This window comes from Dufourea novaeangliae, unplaced genomic scaffold (assembly GCF_001272555.1).
Source record: "Dufourea novaeangliae isolate 0120121106 unplaced genomic scaffold, ASM127255v1 scaffold7, whole genome shotgun sequence".
Taxonomy (NCBI): Eukaryota; Metazoa; Arthropoda; class Insecta; order Hymenoptera; family Halictidae; genus Dufourea; species Dufourea novaeangliae.
Window position 1 is genome coordinate 4,379,632 of NW_015373896.1, and position 22,129 is coordinate 4,401,760.

The following is a 22,129-nucleotide window of genomic DNA, read 5'->3' on the forward strand; positions in this document are numbered from 1 at the left end:
ACTGTTAAACTGTTGTAATAACAATGGAATAATAAAATAATTTACTCAAATGTACATAATAATACATATATATATTCATAAAAACAATATTAAACGCAATAACTTTTTTGTACGCGAAAAAAAACCAATAAGGTCCGTCGAGATTTGAAGCCGAGACTCCTTTCTAATACGTCTACTTTACAGCGAACGGACGGAAGAGAATCCGTTCACGACCATGGTCCCTTCGGTAATTTTCTGACGTACCGACACTCATAATCTAACATTGCGTACTTTAGACTCGATAACACTGTAGAAGTTAGACTAGTTGAGCTCGAATGGATTTAACGTAGTTCACAAATTCACCGTTTTCATACCGTAGAGGGCAGCAGAAAATCCCTGACTTTTTACACTATCGGTATTTCAGAACATGAGACACGAAGTCCCGCAAGATGATAGGTCTATCCTATACCTAGTCGGTGCCATTACACATGTCTTTACATGTGTACAAAATAATCAGCTGATTGGTTATTTTTACGACTTCGAAACAGTTACGAAAATAAATTAATCGTGCCTTTGTCTACGATGTACCTTGCACCATGAAGTTTCAATATTTTGGTTAGAAGAAATCTTCAAAATTAAGTGTGACGAAGACATTTTATCAATGGATATATTTCCAGGAAATTGTGGTTAAAAAGTTATTGAAAAACATATGTAAATACCGAGTGGGCATTACTTCGCAGAAAACAATAAAGACGATAAACATGTCCTCCTCGCCAGAAAACATTTCAATGAAACAGCCTATTAGGCGTCTAGAGATCCAAATAAATAATTTCAACGTCGCTATACCGCATCACGTTGATTTATTAAAGAGACACAAAAGTAACATTCAAAAGGTAAGTGTTTTGATAAAGCTTTTTGTTTCCACCAAATGTTCTTACACAATTTCTTTGTCTTTGTAGTATCAAGCACAACGTGATTGGGAGAGAATGCATAAAGAACATATAAATGTCTCAAGGATAGTGAAGCAACTGAAAGAATTATTATATCAAATGGACACTCTTAGAGCCCAAGTTTTAGATTCAGATATCAAACAGTTTGATAAATTGACTGCTAGTGCTCGTACTAGTATGATGAATGCTATTAAAGAATATCTGGGTAACTAATATTGGTTCCAATGTTGATTTTAGAATGCAGTATAAATCTGATACTAATAATGCATGTGTTTATAGAGTTGCAATTAAACTTACCGATGTCTCCACCACAGTCACCCAAAAATGAAAATCAGGATAAAGACCATCCACTTGAAGATAGTTATATCCAGTTGCAGAAGGATCAGCAGGATTTGCAACATCAGCAGACATGTCTGCATGCTTGGAACAATCTACAGGGAGACATAAACCAGTTACATGAATTATTTGTTGACTTTAATAATGTTGTGAATGTAAGTTATTTAATTTACTTATAATCCAATATATTTGCATTTTGTATGGCAAGGGAATAATATGCATTTTTGTAACTAGGATCAGAAAGAGTTGGTGAATAAAGTAGAGGATAATATAGAAGAAACAAGCATAAATGTGAAGCAGGGAGAAAAGTTCCTTGTAAAGGCTGCAAGGTACAAAGCTAGTATGTATCCATTAACAGGAGCTGTAATTGGAACTTGTGTTGGTGGACCAGTTGGTTTAATAGCGGGATTAAAAGTTGGTGGACTTGCTGCGATAGGTTGTGGTCTTTTAGGTGAGTCATAGTTTACCTTATATATTATAATTTCATATCTACAATATTTACAATATGCTTGATACGTATAGGTTTTACTGGGGCATCTTTCTTAAAGAAAAAGGAATTGGAAATGCAGAAATCAAAGAGTAACATGGATACCAGTACAACAGAATTGATGTCAGTACAAAAATCAACATCCATGTCTAAAAATTTAGAGGAAACCAAGAAAGAATTGTGACGCACGGAGAAATGTGATATTAATCTTAAAAAGAAGAATGTTTGCAAGATTGCTTAGATTCAAATGACAGATATCAAGAAATGCTTTCTGTAATAATGTAAATAAAATTAAGAATCAGGCAACGTTACTATCAACATTAGAATTATATATTGTATCAGAGATGAATTGTTAATTTATTATAGTGAGTAATGTGTTAAATGTTTCAATTATATGTTGTTATCAGCAGCAGACAATTGGATAAAGTCTGCTGGGACCAAATATTTTCAAAATCAAGAATGCCCTTGTCAACATTTTTATGTGATATGTGTGTACTGTGGTTTTGATTGATATTAACCAAATGAATGTGATACGAATAATAGTAGGTTATTAAATATGTCACATAGAATATTCGTATAGTGTTAGATAAATATTTCTAAAAAAGTACTTACCTAATTGCGCAAATGGCTTGTGCTTCGTAGGATTGATATAACGGCACACTCGCGAAAACAAAACTGATTTTTATACGCTTCTTACACAATTAGACGATATACTAAATGTCAACCCGCGAAAATGTACGAAACCCGACACCTCAAAACTTCTTGTGGGAAATAATTACAAAAAGAACCGTTTAATATTATAAACAAAGACTTCGGATAAATTAGTAAAACTTCGTGCACTTGCGTGCAGTATCTAACGGACATCTCGACCGATACCGGAAATATCGATCGTTCGAGTTCTCGCGCGTTCGATCGATATTTCGAAAAAATGTCTCGCGGGTTTCATTGTATGTATTTAAATGCAATAAAATTTCTGTGGGATTGGTCTACGTAAATAAACCTTTCACGTTCTCTGTTTACAGTAAATACATGTCGGGGCGTGATGGCAACGACGTGTAACGCTTGTCTATTCTACAAAATATTTGTAAACTTTTGGCATTACACGTCTGTGTAGGATTAAGTGTAGTTGTAAAATAACAATTTAGGTATTTAGTTTATGCGTTGACCATAGGATAGTTTAGAGTCCGAAGCTTGGACGTACCTTAGTAATTGCCCTGCGAAGGGGCAATAAAACAGTCCCCGTTTACCTTTCTTACCCCTCTTCGCGCGCGGCGCAAAAAGAGATGCGAGATAGGGTCCCTTGAAGAAAATGGGCTGGGACCCTGTTGCATGTGATCACGGACGGCAGAATAGTTTCGGCTACGGTAGAGTGAACACCAGCTTCGAGAAAAGTCGTTTTTTGTGTGCGTATGAAGAGAGAAAACGTAAAGACGTACGCGAACATTCTGTCAAGCCCGTGGGCTCGTTGACGTGTCTCGTGTTGTGCTACAAGATCGAGCGTTGCGTTTGCGTAGAATTTTGTGCATCGTTTGAGTGCTAAGGGGGTGATCCGATGGAGAACGTCACCGATCAAACTCCGACAGGTCCGATGATGAAGGACTTCGCCCTGCCTCCGACATATATGTTTCACGGAAAGAGGATAATGTGATAGAAAATTAAAGGTTGAACTTCGCTACAAAAGGCACCCAATACAGTATATTTAGCAAGTAATAAAATACATCGGTGTTAGACACAGTACAATACTGAAATAATCATGTTATCAATGTAAATATATATGTATTTATATACATTTCGTTAGAATGATGCGGATACTTAAATCTACAGACTAAAATGATCTACTTAAAAAAATATTAATAAATATCTACGAGCGTGTAACATTTAAGTGACTATCGGTGTATCTTAAGGTACCGGATGTTATTATCGTCATTAATTCGACATCCCACGATTCGAGAAACTGTACCATGCCTGGTATCCCATTGGAAAATAGAAAAATCGCTTTACTTTCGTTTGCTGTTTGGTCACGCTCTCGAAAAAAAAAAAACGGGGGATGCCCGGTCCGCATGCATTGATTTTATTGCATGCGTTCATTTCCATTTTTGTCGCGACGCGATTTCCGGCGATCCTCGAACAACGCTTCCTGTAATTTCGATTCTTGAAATGATCGCACGGTGTAATAATACAACTAAATTACGACTGGTTAGAAAAATATTAGAAAAGAAACGATTGATAATACATAACGGGTGCATCAGACTGCGCCGGAAAAAATTCTTTGTAATGAACTACGTGCTACAAACTACATCTTCTACATATCTTAAAATTCTTGTCTCGTACCCCAGAATACGAAAGAAACGATTTTGGTCACTGTCCATATAAGGTATCGTCGAGATACCTTGGCAGACCTTGGCAATAACAATGGCTAATCGACTGACTTGAAAGCGATGTAACAATACAGAATTATTGTAACAGGATAATTGCTGATTGCTACGTGTGTTCATCCATTCTCTTTCTTCGGGCGCTAAGCTCGCCGAGCGTGACTGTGATCGGAATCGATACAGACGAATAGCGAGGTGTTTGTTAAAAATTTCAATTGAGTAATGTACATACATTTATGTGTCCATGAATATTAATACCATTTTGTCCCGATTATATCAATCGACAATCCACAATTGAATCAGCACAGTCGAAACGCTGAGGCGCCTCGGAAAGAAAGAAATTGGCATTGAAATGCGCGAGTGCGGAGCGTCTTAAGTCAAGCTTGCCAAACGATAGTTTTCGAAGCTTTTCCAAAACGTCCACACTGGTATCGATGACAACGTAATTCTCTTAAAACGTAAATAATTCGTGAGAACGAAAAGAAAAACGAAGAGACTGAGTGGGGGGTAGCAATTTGGCTTTCGCGTACAGGCCAGAGTTAGGTATACACCTACAGATGATAAAAGGTTTCACAAATGACTGACATAAAAAGAATATAAGTTTGCTTGACATTCCTGAAGAGACGCGTGGATTCATGATCGAAAATGCATCAGAGACGGACGAAGATTTGAAGAGCTAATGGAATACCCGAAGAGAGAACAGGAACCGATATGTCTTCAGGTGTTTCATTGAACGAAAATCGCGTCCTCGTGTCACCGTGAGCACGGGCACAACGTGGAGACGGAATATCAATTGATTTATTAACTACACATATATAAATAAAGTATAAAAGTAGCATCGGACGTGTCATTGGGAATCGAAGAATATTCTCAGTCGTTAGTATCCAGGAATGAGGTAATGAGAAAAAGGAGATGGTAACCGGTGCATGCCGTTCACGGTATTGCAGCGCATTGTAATACATGCAGCCAATACACATCTATATATATATGATTCTCTTGAGCACGTTGGTGGATTCGGAGGGGATATAGTATAAGAAAATACACGTTGCCGTCGTTACTTCTGGAAATTAATGGTTTATAAAAATTCAGACGTGACAACTATGCGATCATGTAGATCAGTGAAACACATATATGTGTGTGTGTGTGTGTGTGTGTGTGTATGTGTGTGGTGTGTGTGTGAAGCGTATCAAAAGATAAATTCACTTGAAAGTTGAGCTACCCTGAACGTTTGTCTCTATAGCATGCCTGTGCCCCGTGGTCTGTTGAACGTCTCCTGTCCGTAATAGGTATGCAACCGGACGGTCGTTTATGGAACTTCTCGGTAAGCGTAATGCAGCGGTCTATCAGTCTCTCCGTAACGGCGTTATACTTTCGTCCGAGTAGTATCGTTGTAGCTACGATTGCACAAGAAAATACGCGCTCTAAATATTTTCTACACGGCCACACGTTACCGTGGCATCGTATTGCCGTTCAGGCTGAGTCACGCTGCATTCACCACGAGACAACTTTGCAAGTGAATCGAGAACATATAGATTCTGCTCTATGTTTAGTGCCGCCTTTTTCAGGGGCAGCGCATTTATAAATTAATGGACATGTCTTGGTCGTAGGGTGCGAGATTAGTGTCGGACGAAGAAGCCGAGGTAACTGTTGTCGCTGCGGTCGCGCTGGTTGGTGATTGGAGAGGCGTGGATGTGGTTGGCAGGTGGGACGTGGGACTCTCTAGGGTCGAGTTCCAGTGACTTCTCTCGGTACCGTCACCACCATCGTCCGAGACGATTGAAATATCAGCTATTATTCCACTTTCTGGAATGAAATCGGTACAACATTATATACATGTATATGGAAGAAATTCATCCAACGATCGATCCGTTGAAGATGTTTTAATCTCAGACACGTTACGTACCAACGCTGCATTGGCTGTTGAGCGTGGTGCTACGATGATGGGGTCGAGGACTCGTGTCCAAACCAAGGTTCAGTGTCGTCGGAGGACCACTACTGCCACCGCTGCTCGACGATGAACTCACGGAGATTACGCTGTGTGGCCTCCTGCTGCAGCGACCCGAGTCTTCGGACATCGACACAGCTATCGAATTTCTAAATCTAGGTGCTGCTGACAACGGACAAGTTGAAATTAAATATACAAACTCCGTTCGTCCATCCAGCAACCTGAACAACTTCGTCGTACTCACTTTTCGAGAGTTGAGCTACACTGATGGAACGGTCATTGATCTGATCCGCGCTAGGCCTAATGTCCAAACAAGGTTTGTTTCCGATGCCCATGCTCGACATCTCCGCCAGGCGCACTTCTGCGATCGCAAAAGGCATTCTCGTTAAACTCACCGGTCACAAAGACCCGAAGAAGACTCGCGACATTTCAAAACGCACAAAGTCCCGCCTATATATATATATATATATATACCTCTGTTTCGCAGCGCCTGCTTCCATAAAAGGTTGCTCAGTTCCTCTGTCCAGGCTTTCTTAATGTCCTCGCTCGCGCACTGCAACGTGTACGTGTCGCCCGGTTTCCTCTTGCGGAACCAAATCTCAAACTTCGTGGGCGAGTCCGCGATCACGGCGGTCAGCCCGATGTCCGTCGTTTTGATGCTGTGCTTGTAGATGTAGATGTCGAGGTTCTGGAACAAAAGAGGCAGAGAATGGTATCGGTCGCGTTCGCCCACAAGAGAAATCACGGACATATACGAGAACCGTGAACTCGGTTCTTCTTTCTCACCTTCCTATCGGGGAATCTTCTCGCCTTGCTGAAGAGGATAAGGTCCTCGAACAGGAAGACCTGTCGCAAGCATTTCTTGCCTTTACCCTGCCAGACCAAGAATTCGTTTTGTCGGAGTAGTCTGCCCTGCTCCTTCACGTTCACCTATAATTTCCACCCGTTTTTTTTTCTCTTTATTTTCCGTACGAATACAAGACCACGGTGGAAAGAAAATGCATTACTTGTTAGCCCATTATCGACCCCGTGACTTATACGTAGCTTATCGTCTTACCCCTCGAACGTGTGATATAATTGTGATATACGTACGTCGCAGTCTCGAAGAGAATCCATCGCCAGTAGGTCGTTCCCGTGACGCAGTTGGAAGCGTACCATCTGCTCGGCCGCCCTCAAATCAGCCTCCCCCTCGACCATCGGCTTCAGACCGTCCTCCTTCTCTTCCTTCTCATCTTTGCCGGATATTTGCTCCGAGAGGTCTGTGCCCGCCTTGACCAGCTGTTGCAAAAGCAACGCGTACTTTCCCATTCGCTGCACCGGCTTCAATAAGTAACTGGCCAGGTCCATCTTGTCCCCGAGCTCGAGCTGCTTCTGCTTGAAGAACGCGGTCCCGTACTCGGCCATCAGCGAATCCGAGTTCGGTTTGTTCTTGTTGTAGAGCGCGTACAGATAAAATTTCTTCTCCTGTAACACATGCACACGGATCGTACTATGTAGTAGAATTTAGAGCAAAGTTCCTTTACGTCATGTAGAAAGTCTTATGTAACCAATAACGATACATAGGAAGGATTTAATGCAAGAAGGTGGTTAAAGAAGGAAGTTAAAGAAGGCCCCGAGGAGAAATTCAAACGATTCAAGAAGGTATTACAACGACGAAGAAAATAGCATTACAACGTGAAACCCACAAGAAGTTGCGAGCTGATATCCAAAAAAAAAAGTATTCCTGAAGAATGAACGAATACCAAATAAAGGAACACTCACGTGTCTGAGGAAGCATTGTCCCACGTTCATCGGCGACTGCTCGCACTGTTCCAGTTCCCGCAGAAAGTGTTGACTATGAAACTCGTAGATCTTCTCCACGTTCCCGAAGATCACGTTGCGCTGCCCACGGAGGGCCTGAGGGATGTCCTCCCGCACCAGCTCCGGAATATAATTCTTCGACGAGAAAAAACAACGCACCGAATTAATCATCCGGCAAGATCGAGCGATCCCAGGCGCACATATTCCACGGACAGCTTACCTCTATTATGTACTCGAGGGACTTCACGTAGTCTCGTTCGGTCTGTATCATTTCCCTCATTATAAGCAGTATTGTTCTGCAAGGTGAACATCCTCGTTAACTATATTACCGCGACTTAACAACACCACGCATAATCGCATAATGGGAATTATTATAGATAAACTATGCGCATTGTGCGACGTCTAAGAGACGCCTCGAAAAACACGGAAGGAAAAATCATACGAGAAACGTAACACGCGCGCAAAACCCCCGGGATCTCCCACGTTGCGTACGCGACACAACGCTAAGGGGACTTTGGTGGCTGGTGTTTCTGCTGGAAACTTTTAATGAGAATATTAATCAGACCGGTAACGGTAATTACGCGGCGCGTCCATCGTTAATTGCCGCGGGCCAAAGGAGATGAGAAGAAAAGATGTGGGGGGAACGTGCGACTCGACTCGACTCGAAGGGAAATCATTGAGAGATAATGCACGCACTTTTTCGCCTTCATGCCGGGGGCGATGCTGGCCGCTCTGTGAAGGTGCGAGTTCACCGGTGGCTTCACCAGACGACGTGGAGCAGGGCTCCGGGGCGGCGTCCGGGGCGGGGAGCAGTCCAGGAGCTGTTCCGCGCTCTCACGTAGCTCCGCGATGTTGTCCAGCACCGGACGACCGCCGCTTCCCGCGGATCCTATGCTCTCCATGGGGCAAGCGTACGACGCGCTGCTGTCACTGTCATCCCACGAGGTTCCTGATAAATTTCGTATTTTATAGACGCTATATCCTCGTGGGACTGGTGGATAGTTGGATGATACCCGAGTCGATATAACAGGACAAATATGTGTCTAAAGGTGATAAGGCATACTGTGAAAACGTTTCAACTGTAATAAATCCTGTAACCGAAGTGCTTTCATGTTTATTACGGCGCTTTGGATATTAATGCGCAAAAGACTATGGATCTCAATTGACTTCGTTCATACGATAAGTTACCTGGAGAATGGACAGTACCAAATAAGAGCATTACGATCGACAGGTTATCTGTTGGAACGGGAAACATCGATGTTGTCATGTTTATGTAAATACAACGATATAGTTAACATCGGATGATATTGTACCGTGTAGAACTGATTGTGAGTACCGAAATACGTTGACATAATTTCGTAAAAAGAAAATTTCAAAACCGATACGTCTCGATATTTTTAAAGAACTTCTGAAAACTAATTTCGATATTTCAAAAATATTCAAAAAAGATACCCTTCACCCTGCACTTCACTGTATCTTCAAAAGACAAAATTCTTCGCAACAGTGAATGAAAAATTACAGTTATAGATTCAGAATATCCGAGATTTCGTGAATCGTTGGCATACTTATTGTAAAAGTAATATACGTACTTTTGGCCAGACTATCCTCCCAGGACGTGGCGGACTCCGATGCAGCGAACGATCTTCTCCTGGCTGGACTGCCCGGTGCGGAAGTCGTCCTCGCCATCTCGAGGGCTTCCGCGCACTTCGTTCTCGCTATACGGCATTGTTCCAGGAGGATCTCGTTACCGAGCTTCTCGGCGAGCGCCATCATTTCCGTGAAATGCTCGACCGGCAGGGGTGGTCTGGCCATCAGGAACTGCTGGGCCCTCCTGTCGCCCGCGAGACGAGCCTCCTGGGCCCACTCGTACGCCCTGTCTTGGAGCAGGCAACATCTCGACGTATCCTCGAGATACTCACGCCTGTCCTCCAGGCGGGAACCGAATCCTCGGAGGTGTTGCTTCAAGGATCGGGCGAGTTCGCGGAGTCCGCTTGCGCTCGCCGCCTCGGCAAGGTCGCTTCCTTTGTCAAGATGTCTCTGTAACGAGAAAAAAAATGACCCAGTGATAATCGATTGTTCATCGATAGGTACATTAAAAAAGATAATTCAAGGTCAAGTTCGTTTCGTGGCATTCCTTGAACATCCTAATTTCATTAGTCGATTACTGTTCCGATTGTGACAATATTTAAACTACGTTGCAATCTTGTAATGTAACATTGCAGTCATCTTATGTAACGCAGAAAGAACGAGTATTTTTGATAACAACTTCGGGCCAGTTACATCTATAATCGCGTAGAATATTGTCAACATATGTTCGATCGTGTAAATCGAAAGATTCCTCCCTTGTGCTGGCATTGAAATCACCGGTCGTGTTCGGGTTAGTACCGAGTATATTACTGTTCCCATATAACATATAAAACAGAGGTAACAAAATGTTGCGTGATCCACGTGACGATCATAAATCTACAGATTCTCCTCTCCCCGTGGCGATGTTTGCTCGGATTTACTATGAATACGATATTGTGTGTAAACACACGGAAATATATCACCGGCCGGGTCACAACAAAAGAGAACAATAAGAGGGCCGTTCGTCTTCGGTGGAAACGATATCCTGTTGTCTACGAATCGAACTGGAACTCCCGCGGCGCAGCACGGAACCGTCCCTAATGGCGGGACCATAAATCGACATATGGGGGAAAAGGAACGTCGCCGATCAGACGGGGGCTCTCTGCGGTCTCCGCTATGGGGACATTGTCTATTTGCGCACGGGGGCGACGCGAGGGACTGTTTACACAAGACCTACTTCATCCGAAGAGTGCATTCACCTATGGTGAGATCCCATCATGGTTAACCGAAATTTCGCTATTTTACGAGTCAAAATTGATATATGCAACCATGACCAACGAACTGTAAATTCTACATAAAATACAGTTAAACTCCGTTTATATAATCGCCATTTCTTATACGAATGAAATTTTAGTAGTGCCTAATTATCTGCACTCTCGAGCTGAGGGAAAAATCATAGGTGGTAGGGAGAAGTAGGTAGACTTCTATAATAATATACAACCTGGTTAAATGAACAAACTTGTTCCCCGACAGGTTTATATAAACGGTGTTCTACTGTATAGTTCTTCATTTATATTATTATAAAATTACAATGTTAATGCAGTCTACGTATAGAGTACTATCGAAATTGAAGGTGTTCTTGTATTTCCAGATATGTATCCTAAATACAACATTTTTTTTTTTCATTCAACCGACAATGGGGGAACAGAATCGACCGTTCAATTTTCAATATATCTCGCACGGATGAGCGCGCGCAGCCCTTTCCAGGAGAGCAATATGTACCAGCGATCATGGAAGCGTGAAATCCCGTTGGACATGGATCAGTAACGTCCTGTAACAAGGACGATCTCGGCGTGAGTGTCCATGACGAAAGTGCATCGCGCATCCCACGGTGAACAATACGCCGGGGTTACGGGTTCTCTCTCTCTCTCTCGTAAATCCGAGATAGATGGATCGCGCAACTGTTCGAGATTGTAACACAAATTTACGCCCTGTAATCGCAACGATCGAGTATATTTCTTCGATCCCGGTGGGACGAACGATAAGGGCGTAAAACCATCCATAAATCGACGGTGCCCACACGCTGGTGAATTTCGCTCTGTTGTCCGTTCGAAATTGCACGCGAATTCATGTGAAGCTCAAAGTGAACGTCGGTTAATATTTGTAGAGGATATTTCAGGACAAATGGTCCGGCAGATTTATCTGGCTGAAAAATGTCACCGAATTAACGACATCACACTTTTTGACAATTTATTATAATAAAAGTGAACTGCGCACAACTTGTGCTACATTTTCTCATGATATAATTCTTGTAAAGGTCACTTCAGCATATGCAGTTTATATCAAATTAAAAAAAGTTCCATCAAACTACAAAGTTTAATGACAGGGGATTCAGATCCATTTTTGGTGCTCAAAATACACTCGATTAAAGTTTCTATGTTTCATGTTTCACGGTCGAGTGAATCCATCATCGTGGGATTCCCATTTAAAAGGGGAGAAGGCCACGTCTACTCTCTGTTTGTCCTGTTCTGGGACACGTGGCCGGCTCCCTTAGGGTCTGAAGCCATCGGAAGCACTTTTCTCTGCTCTCTGAATGGAGTACGCGGATCGCAACCGTGACACGTGCGGCATTATGCTGTTTGCCCCGTTAACGACGTGTCGCGGACATCGTAGAAATATGTTTGCCGTACGGTTAACGAACGTCGTTAACGAACCCAGCCATTATTGCGAGATGCTCATTGTAGAATCGATCTTTATCACCCACTCTCGATATCTCCATACTATTATCAGATCTTACTTATTGTTCTAGCAAGAATATACAGTCGTAAAAATCACAAAATATTTAATATTTCTACTTTACAATTTCTCTAGTTCTTAAGATAGACCTTGCAAAAACGTTAATGCTACCAAACACAATTAATTCCAATTAATTTCCAACCTTTTCATTGACGTTCGTAATCTCCTAAATCTCATTCACTATTTTCTCCAACTCTATAATTAATTCGAACTTCAAAGCGAAAGTCACTGACATTGTGAACCCCATGTATACGCCCACGTAGTTCGGTACTCTTTCATCAATGGAACGTAGAGTCCTTCAATCTATCTACAATACTAGCCTTCACAGCACGTGCAAAATCTTTGGAGCATCCTCGAGGCACAAAAACGATCAATAAAAGCGTCACTTCGAAATTGACGCAAACTCTCAGGATCCCGTCTAATCATTACCAGCAATTCGACGTTACGACCGCCTCGATAATCAATATTAATACACGTGGGAGGCTGAAACACGTACAACAGAGACGCCTGACGAAGTTTCAATTAGGATATTGAACGTCTCTCCGTCGAAACGAATCGATTCGCGTTGCGTTCGCCCGCCTGATTATGAATCGGTTGGGGTGTACGGTGTGCGTGAAATATCGCCAGGGGAGAGGCTCTACTGCCTCTCCCCTCTCTCTCTCTCTTTCTTTCCCTTGCTCTGTCGCTTTTAATCAGCGAAATTATTTCGATTTGAAACGCAGTTCCCCTCGGGAGGGGGCGACGAATCTGTCGATCCTCTCGACTAATATATCAGACACCGCGAAACTAAACCGTCGATAGGCAGAAATTCGCCCGCATCTCGACGAAAGTCTGACCCGAGAAGCGATGCTACCCGCATATCCACTTACGAAAGTTTGAATATTACGATCGAGACTCGTATCGCGGCCTCGTTACAGAAAATCACTTGTACAGGAACAGCCGCGAAAGTATGCAACGTGCACACCTTGTTTCGCCGTAATTTCCATATTCATAGCCGGGCGTTAGACTAGCATAGCCCGTTCCCGATCACGTTTAATTAATATACTGGAAACACGATAACCTCGTGGTCGAATTTTCTGCGCAACGGGTCTTTGGATCGAATCGATATCGTATTGGTGGTATCTAGTGCGGAAAATGATTTCGGTGGTCGAGTGAAAGCGGGGGATCTTTGCCAGTTTGAGCTTAGATTGTTGCGACAGGTGTTAAATATTTGATATATTGTATATTAGATAGGAGGCCTGCTTTGTGAAACAGTGGTTTTACTCGTTGGTACACACTATGCATTTGTTAGTGTTTTGCATTCTTTAGTGGTCTGTGTTCTTTGTAAATTGACAATTCGCTAGATTGAAGTAGTTCATCTTCGTAGTTATACTGTTGTGGAAATCGAATCCTGTCCATAGACATTATACGTCTACGATCTTCTCATAATTTTTAAAGCGAACATTGGAGCAAATGCATGATGCTAGAAGGCAGTTGAACAAATTATTAAAATATCAATAACAGATTCAGCATAGGTGTGATCTAAGTCTAGAGCAGATCATAATATTCTTCAAACACTTTCATATTATGTTTCAAATGTATTTGAATTCCGAAGAAATTACATAGATCTTACTTTCTTACAGTCCGATGATACGTCAGTCATTTCCACGAGCGTATCCCCCAAGGAAATGAATTACCCAGAGCAATTCATCGAAACTATCACATATTAATTTCGTCATTACCATTCAATTCTATCATTACCTGCCTCGATAAAAAGAATAATAACACACGAGTTGCAACTTCTGCTCGGTGAGTCGTGGAAACCACAGTTCCCGCCAACCGGCCCATTGAACGAGGACCCAAGTTACATAATTGAAGTCAGTAGTAGAACGATCTGAACGCAGTTGCACATTTAGAACGCATCGAATGCTGAAGACGACGGCCGGAGCCGCAATTACGATCCATCGATGATCGTCGCCGTTCGATCGTGACAGGACAAATATCCCGAGTAACCGGTAATTACATAACGCCCGACGATCGTACAAACGCAACAGGAAAATCTCAATAGAACCAGGCACTGTAAGCCTCGTTATTACGCCGGAATGTAGAAAGGCGTCTCACGCGGCGCATAATTGGCCAACCGTGAAAGCAGATTAGCGAAAAACGTGACCGACACACAGCACACGAACGCCGCGGATCGGAACGGTGTACCGCGGCGCGCGATCATTAATCGGCGCGTATCAACAATTAACACACTAAATCGTCGATTAACGCGACCTGAACCGTCCATATTCGCGGGCACAGAAAGATTCGTCACGGTGCTGGTACAAGAGGATTAAGACTTTACGATTAGGTTGAAAATTCTGCCGCGGCTTCTGAATAATCGATCATCTACAACAGTCGGATAGTTCGATAATCAGATACACAGTTGACAGCTAAATTCAATATATTCGTTTGAAAAGTCGTGGATTATAGAGAATATCATATTATGCCATTTGTTATGGGCTTAATTAAGTCGAAGATAAGACAAGCGACTTCGTTATACTTTAGCCCCGGCGAGAAAAGCGCCATTGCTAGATTGAAAGTTAGTACTGTAAGTTGGAGGTAACTTTAATTCAGTTTAACTTTGTCCCAAGTCAGGAAATGATTATTTTCTATTTTGCAGTTCTGCAACTTCTTAAATTAAATTGATTTTTACGTGAAAAGAAATTTCGAAAATACCTGCAAAAGGTTTGCAAGATTAAAAATGATCATCCTCTGTCTTCGGGATATACAGAGTTACAGACTCCTTTCGATTATCGTCCCGAACTCGGGTCCACGCCGGGACAATAAGCTTATAGGCAGAAATGCTTCAGACCCCCGTAAATTCGTTTTCGGTAAGAAAAACGGAGCATCAAATTATATAACGCCTGGACAATAATCGTGTAGAATAAGCCAGACGACAATCGATTGGAGTTACCCCAACTCTTACGGTACAGTAAAAACTTTCAAAGACATCTATTATACTTCTAATTTGATGAAATCTCTAATACGGCGTACCAATCTCTATTTGATTCCACTTTCTGTGAATGAGTGCTCAAAAAAATATTTCCATAAACATACTAGTTATCGCAAACGAATATCAAAGGGCGTAATAGAATTAATCGCAGTCGTACTTCAACAGATGTAACAAACTTTCGAACAGAGAATGTTACCCAGTACACCGAGGAATACAATCGATCGTGTACTCGAACGGTTAACGATCTTTCCGATCGAAGACCGTGTTATCGAGCTTTCATCGAGCGCCAGCGGGCCTCCCTGTCGTTCATCATCGTCGCGTGTCGACGTGCTTCCGCGGTCCGTCGACTTTCTTGCGGCCGGAGCCGTTCAACAGGTAGCTCCTTCCAGATTCCCGACGAACCGGACGTGTTAACCGGTAGAAAACACACGAGCTCGGATCGCGTTACAGACGCGCCATCGGGGTCCGGTTCCGAACGGTTTTCCTCGTCGGACCGGACTGTGGCGAGATCACGAAAAACGCAGCGGCGAAGGACCGTCCCCGGTTCGTTTCCCTGACGGCTAGACTGGTTGGGTTGTTGACCATCGCGGAATTTCAGGCAAGAAACTGACGGTTTACCGGTCCTGCGAATGTCGCGTATAATCGTGGTCACGGTCCCCGGAATTTCGTGTCAACAATGTTAAAGATCGAGGCTCGAGAGGCGGGTACCAGTTATCAAGGTAGTTTATGGAATGTACCGTTCACTGTAGCGATACATGCTGCTTAAATGCAAGTATGTAGAATGTTTGTTGAGGGATATACACTCCCGTAAATATTTTATATTACATATTATTAATTATTTGGATTATTTGGATAGGGAAAGTGGAATCGAATCCGATTTGAAGGTTGTATTTATTTATTCAGCTTGTTCAAGTATACTGTTAACACACCTGGATTGATAGTACGAAGATTATATACTAATTTTACTTGAGGATGTAAAGAGTATTAGAACACTTATCGAGTATTAGGATGCTTATCGTGACATCATATGATCATTATTAGAATAAGATTAGAATAACATTATCGATTTAGAGAATGACATATTATTATTTTAGAGAGATTTTATATTTCACCCGCTTAATAAGATCAGTTAGATTTCTCAACGGAAGTCTTTTGAGGGAATTAGAACTAGAATAGACAGCAATAGATCTTCTTAATCTTAATGAAACTAGTTCATCCGTAAAACCACCGATCAGGGGTTTAACGTTTCCTCCGTATGAGTTACGATTTTCTCATTTATTAATTTTGACATTCGATACACGAACTCGAATACCCTTTCTATTCCGGCTCGTAAATCACTGGAGCTTTCGTGAAAGGTTCCAACCGTGCGAGCATTACCGTATCATACGGTATTAATTATTCGCCGCGTTACTTCGCGCGTCTTGTACGGCTTATGTATCATTTTTTCTGTTCTGTTGCCGAGCCAACGGTCCGACGGTGTACGAATAAAACGTGAAAGCGAATACTTCCAAGTCCCCGGTATCAGCCGTGATTGCGGGTCCCGCTGTTTGCACCTGCAGCCGCCGAGAAAGTACAAACGGAATTTTCTTCGCGCAAAACTTGTTCGATTACGTTCGTGGCGAAGTGAAACGTTCGACGTGCTGTTTAGATCGTTCCCCCCGATACGAAAACATTCTATCGACGTTAATGAATAAACTGCACGTTTTATTATTAGCATTCACGGCAGATGCAACCGAGTAAAATCCACTGGGACGAGAAGCCTTTAATGCTCTACGCTTTAATTTACAATTAATACGTGCGAGGAGAGAATTGTTATAGGTTCTAGAAACACTAAACATTCGAGTTAAAGTCAGCTACATGGACTATTACGCGGTGTTTCGAGAACCGTGAATGAAAATCGTGAAACATTTTCCGTACGACTTCCCCCGTTGGATCGAAAAACGAAAGCGATCGTGACAGTCCATTGTCTGCCGCAAAACAGGACGGATTAAATGAATGTTTCTATTCTGAGGTAGACGGACTCCAACGACGTGGCCTTCCCGGTAACAAATCACACGCCGCGTTAACTTTCTCCTATCGCGATTCTGTTGCACGTTACCGAAACTGAGGTGAATCCCCCGGAATGCCACTGTGCACTGGACGAGGTCATGCTGGAACTGCGAGAAGAATCAATGTGAAAGATGAGACGAGCAAATGGGTCGTTTAAGTCGCGATAATTTTAACGACAATGTTAAAATAACTTAATCGGCTGGTCGATGTTCTAGGAAATTAAATTCTTGGAAGGAATCAAGTTTGGTATCCATTGTCCAAGAAAACAGTAATAAATATTATCGATAATCGTCTTTGACGGTAAGTTAATAGGTAATTTACATTCTAGTTCACAGTTAATACATTTAATTAGTATTTCATTTTTAAATCACTTTGCAATTCGATGGAATAAGAAGAAAATCTTGTTCGTCTCATTTTTTTAATATTTAATTATTCAAAGGAGTCTTTAGGTATTTGTATTTTTCTCGTTTAATGTATCTTGCAAGAATACACTAAAAATGCTTCAAATTCACTGAAAATTACACCTATTAATCACTCTACAAAAAGAATACGATATGACTTTGTTGTCAATCAAACAGAAGATCAAAGGACCTAATATTCCACGAGATTGATCACAATCGATAGTGATATTTAATTATTGTGAAACCTCCGCGCCGGGCCGTTGAAGACTTGCACGAGGGTCAAAGGCCGAAGAAATTCTGTCGAAGGGGACATGATCGTTATGGAAGCCGCAATATTAGAGGGAGACGTCGATTGCGCTCGAAAGCCATGCACTTTGCGATCGTTAGATCGGAGCCATTATCCTAGAAGAAGGGTTTCAAGCGAAATCGTGAATTTTTTCTCGTGGCTGAAATAACAAGGATAGAATACGTGTGGGAAATTGCCACTTTCTTGACGGTCGAATTAGGCTCTCGACCGCTATGCAGTCTGCGCTGAAAGTAAGAGTTTCTTGCGCTTGGAAATCACATTCGTGTTCGATTGCCCTTGGGCTAACGGTGTCTGGCGGAGAAAGAGTTTCGTCGTGGATAAATAAAGCGACTTCGTTAAGATTCTTCGGGGGACATTATAAATTTCTGCGGCCGGCCTGTGAAAGTGACGTGAAACTTCGCGAGGCTCGGAGGTCAATGATGCTGCTCGCTGGAAGTTATGGGTTTTCTAAGTTAGCTTAGCGTGCGTTCGATTCCTCGTTTACACCGACAAACGTGAACGAGAAATCTAAAGTGTTCGTCCCCCATGAATATTTACATAAATATTTGTGATTCAATAGAAATAATTTACACCTCGAGGATTCCATCGTCGAACTTTAGCCTGTACGTCGAATACAAGAAGAAGAAGAAAGTGTAGAGAAATAAGAGGCTGTGAATTAGGAACCATACAATTGTTTGAAAATTATGTAATATATAGATTTGGATTTGTAAACGAAAATCGAATTTCTGGAAGATTTGTGAAAACCAGACATGAATTGACAAATCAGTTGGAAAATCATTTTAAAGAGGCAATCGATGTACGTTTATGGGTTAGCGTTATGACACACGATAAAGAGATCATTTTCACTGGCAGGAGGATCGAATAAACCGCGGCGAAGGGATCAAGGCGAAATCGTAATAGAGGGCAACGTCGATTCACGCCTCGATTGATTGCACTCCTCTTGTTCGTATTATCAGTTCGATTTATTAGAATGCACGTGCCATGCTACCGTGTGAACACTGAAACGGTAGTTAAAAGGATTCCTCGATCTGGATCATGTCTATCTATTCACGATCCACATTTATCCCGATCAAGAGAGCGTTGCGATTTATCCGGTCGGCTATAATACTTTGTGATATCTCGTAACTGGGCAATTTATCGGTGATCCAACGGATTTGTCGAGTGTAAAGCGAGTGAATTACACTTGAACGATTGAGAAATAAATTTTTTTCTATAATTAACACTCGATCTTTCGACAGATAGATTACTCGATAAATAAGTGCCTTCTGTATTACCACTGAAATATGTGTCTTGTCGCAAATCGAATCAACTCTAATATCATTAGAATTAATCACACAATGCTTAACCTAACTTAAGATCGATTTCAATCTCTTTAATGCCTATTTAAGAATACGGTGGTATTTTCATTACTGAACATACAGTAAATTTTCTCATTCGCAGAAGAACAATAATTGCTACGATACCGTGAAGATACGTTCTCTTCACAAGCCATACCGAAGAATTCACAATGAGGAAACAGTCGATAAACACTCTCGAACATCAATTTCGCCGGGGCTTTGATTCAAAGTACAAACCGCGAGCGCGGTTACACTTTCAGAAACATAACTGAGAAGTCCGCGGTGCAGAATTTACGACAGTTTCGAGCAGAACGTGTGGCGAAAGAATGAAGACGCACCCTCGTGGTTACACATTCCACTCTTGAATGTTTCCTTTATGCGTATTGCTTGTCCCTGCGCCTTTACTCCATACAACAGAGGACATAGATGAATCGTTGCAAACTGTTTCAACATTTCAAATTTTAAGTTACTAAACTGCAGGGAACTTTATTGAAAATAATCCTCTTGGAACTTTTGGAGTTGATCGCCTGATTTCTTTAACAACGACTAACTCTCATTCTTATGTTTCATTCAGAATAAAAACCGAATAGTCTCAATTTAATACGAAATTATTTTTTATAGTTCACATTACCTGGAAACTGGGACTAAGACTTTTAACAAGAGTTCCACTTTAATTTAGGTAATAATCATGTAAGAATAATGATTGCAATTGTTCCACAGGACAATGTGATACCCTGGCATTAGGTGGTCCATAGATCATGATCATTTTTACTTCGAGCACGCTGCGGATTAGCCAGGCAGCTGCAGACTTTCACACCGAAAGAAAGACCACATTTTCCAGGCGGTTCGATCGCCGTGCGCTGTAATGGTGGACAGTAGGCACGACAGATGCGGGGTTCCTTTATGTCAGCGCGCTTTGTGGTCGTGTTCGTTCTGTCGTGAACGACAAACATTTTGCAGCGACAGTGAAATCATGTACAGTGTTAACGTTCTACTTAAATCTATGTATTTTACACAAATAATCGACAAATCATTCGACGACAGTGAGAATCCGTAATTGTTATTATAAAGTTTGATATGCTTTACCGTAAAGTTAACGGACGTGACAGTTAGAATTCATCGAGGATCTTCCGATACTTTTTCTGGAACGCAGTTAACCACGATCGACGTATCGTGACTTACGAAACCAACGGCGAGTTTCACAAACACGGGCTAGATCATCGATCTACCATTGCACGGATAGAAACCTACCAACGTGTAGATACGCCAGCGATTCTCGAATGGTAAATAGAATACGTGGAACGACTTCTATCCTTAATTTGTTAGTGGCTATATTTAAACGATAATTACTACAATTTCTAAGATTCAGAATACATTATAAAATTGTACATTGTCTTCCAACCAGCGTGTTCGAAATTGACCGTAGTACGTCCAAGAACCGTTTCACAGATGGCACGAATTTCTTCGCACATTTTTCATTTTCCATCTCTTTGCAATGCTAAGGATGGAAAATGTGTGAACGAGCCACGTGAGTCGATCACCAGCCACAATGGATGCCTCGTGTGAACTGAAAGTTCAACAAACCGAAGTTGGAACCCGATTCTAGAACAATAGTTTCGAAGCACAGACAATCACAGCCCATCAACAACGATTTTTTTAACTATATTCTCAATAATGAAATCGGAGAACTAAAAGTGAATGCAGCATTCGCGTGGATAACAAACCTCGTCGGGGGTAGAGGGAGAGCGTTCGAATCACGTATCAGAACATATGGGCAAATTAAGGCCCCTTTGTCGCCATAATCGACGTTCTCCCCTTTCGTTTAATTTCCTCGGAGCCACACGGCCGGTACACCATGGTGGCATCAAAGGCACGGGGAAGCCACGAGGCCGAAATGTCCCCATGAAAAGGGCCACGACACGAAAATCAGATTCGAGTGTCGCCACTCGAGTTTCATTGACGTTAATGGCTCGCGATTTACGGCGCACCTGGCCAGTCTCGGATCAAACGAACGATCCGATAAGATCGAGATCGTTGTGATCGACCGTGTTCATCGGCTTCAAAATATCCCCCCCCTCCCACAAGCTAGAATTAAACGCACCTTTGGAACACCATCGTGTCCCAGGGACCACAAAAGGGGTGACAGGGCTAAGTAACGATAGCAATTGGTCCTGTGAGTTTCAATAGAGGTTCTGGTAATTGTTCATCGAATTGTCGAGCGCACTGAACCGAATCTGTTTTGGTTTCCTACAGTGGAAACAACGGTTTCTGTAATCCTTTCGTGAATATCGAGGCTATTATTTCGATTCCTTCGAGCGAAAATGACACTCTCCATCACGTGGGTCTAAATAAGTTCGATGGTAGCACTGAAACATAACCATTGTAGATATTCATAATAATTCAAGTAGTTCGTGTAATATACAGGGTGGTTGTATATACACGAAAGGATTTGATTCAAGAAATGGTACCACCATTAATTCCTTTCTTCTTGAAGAGAAACTAAACATTCCCCCGCGACCAATACAGTGTTTTTTAGAACAGAAACTTTCAGAAAATTTACCAAGCAAGTCGCGATAATGTCACAACAATCCAGCACGATTTTTCCCTCCACCAATTTCGCTATTCCCCTAATGGCACCAGGGAATGATCGAAAAATCAATTAACTTTCCGTCTTCGGTTAGGGTTCTTTGGTCTCGTGTGTCTCCCGGTAAATTTCTCAATCGTCCGTGCGATCGCACGGCGTCTGGAATTGCCGGTGACAAGAATTCCGACGTTTCCCTCTGAAAAAGGCGCAGAGGGAGACATGCACACGGCCGGTTGCGCAAAT

At 42.1% G+C, this 22,129-nt stretch overlaps 2 protein-coding genes across 2 annotated transcripts in view; one reads left to right on the forward strand and one right to left on the reverse strand.

Moving 5' to 3' along the window:
• The first annotated feature begins 630 nt into the window (after window positions 1–630).
• On the forward strand, window positions 631–1,976 carry LOC107193230 (syntaxin-17). The gene is made up of 5 exons (XM_015582633.1): window positions 631–872; window positions 939–1,134; window positions 1,209–1,420; window positions 1,500–1,716; window positions 1,788–1,976. The coding sequence occupies exons 1-5, from the start codon at window positions 741–743 to the stop codon at window positions 1,934–1,936; spliced, it is 906 nt and encodes a 301-aa protein (XP_015438119.1). The 5' UTR covers window positions 631–740; the 3' UTR covers window positions 1,937–1,976.
• A 3,206-nt stretch (window positions 1,977–5,182) lies between these two features.
• Window positions 5,183–22,129, reverse strand: part of LOC107191874 (puratrophin-1-like) — a 161,292-nt gene continuing 144,345 nt past the window's right edge. The window contains exons 12-21 of the mRNA XM_015581019.1: window positions 9,459–9,906; window positions 8,566–8,818; window positions 8,090–8,165; window positions 7,831–8,004; window positions 7,162–7,533; window positions 6,855–6,999; window positions 6,544–6,777; window positions 6,314–6,430; window positions 6,028–6,234; window positions 5,183–5,927 (exon numbers count right to left, since the gene is read on the reverse strand). Coding sequence (XP_015436505.1) covers window positions 5,701–5,927; window positions 6,028–6,234; window positions 6,314–6,430; window positions 6,544–6,777; window positions 6,855–6,999; window positions 7,162–7,533; window positions 7,831–8,004; window positions 8,090–8,165; window positions 8,566–8,818; window positions 9,459–9,906 — 2,253 coding nt within the window. The 3' untranslated portion in view covers window positions 5,183–5,700. The remainder of the gene's footprint in view (window positions 5,928–6,027; window positions 6,235–6,313; window positions 6,431–6,543; window positions 6,778–6,854; window positions 7,000–7,161; window positions 7,534–7,830; window positions 8,005–8,089; window positions 8,166–8,565; window positions 8,819–9,458; window positions 9,907–22,129) is intronic.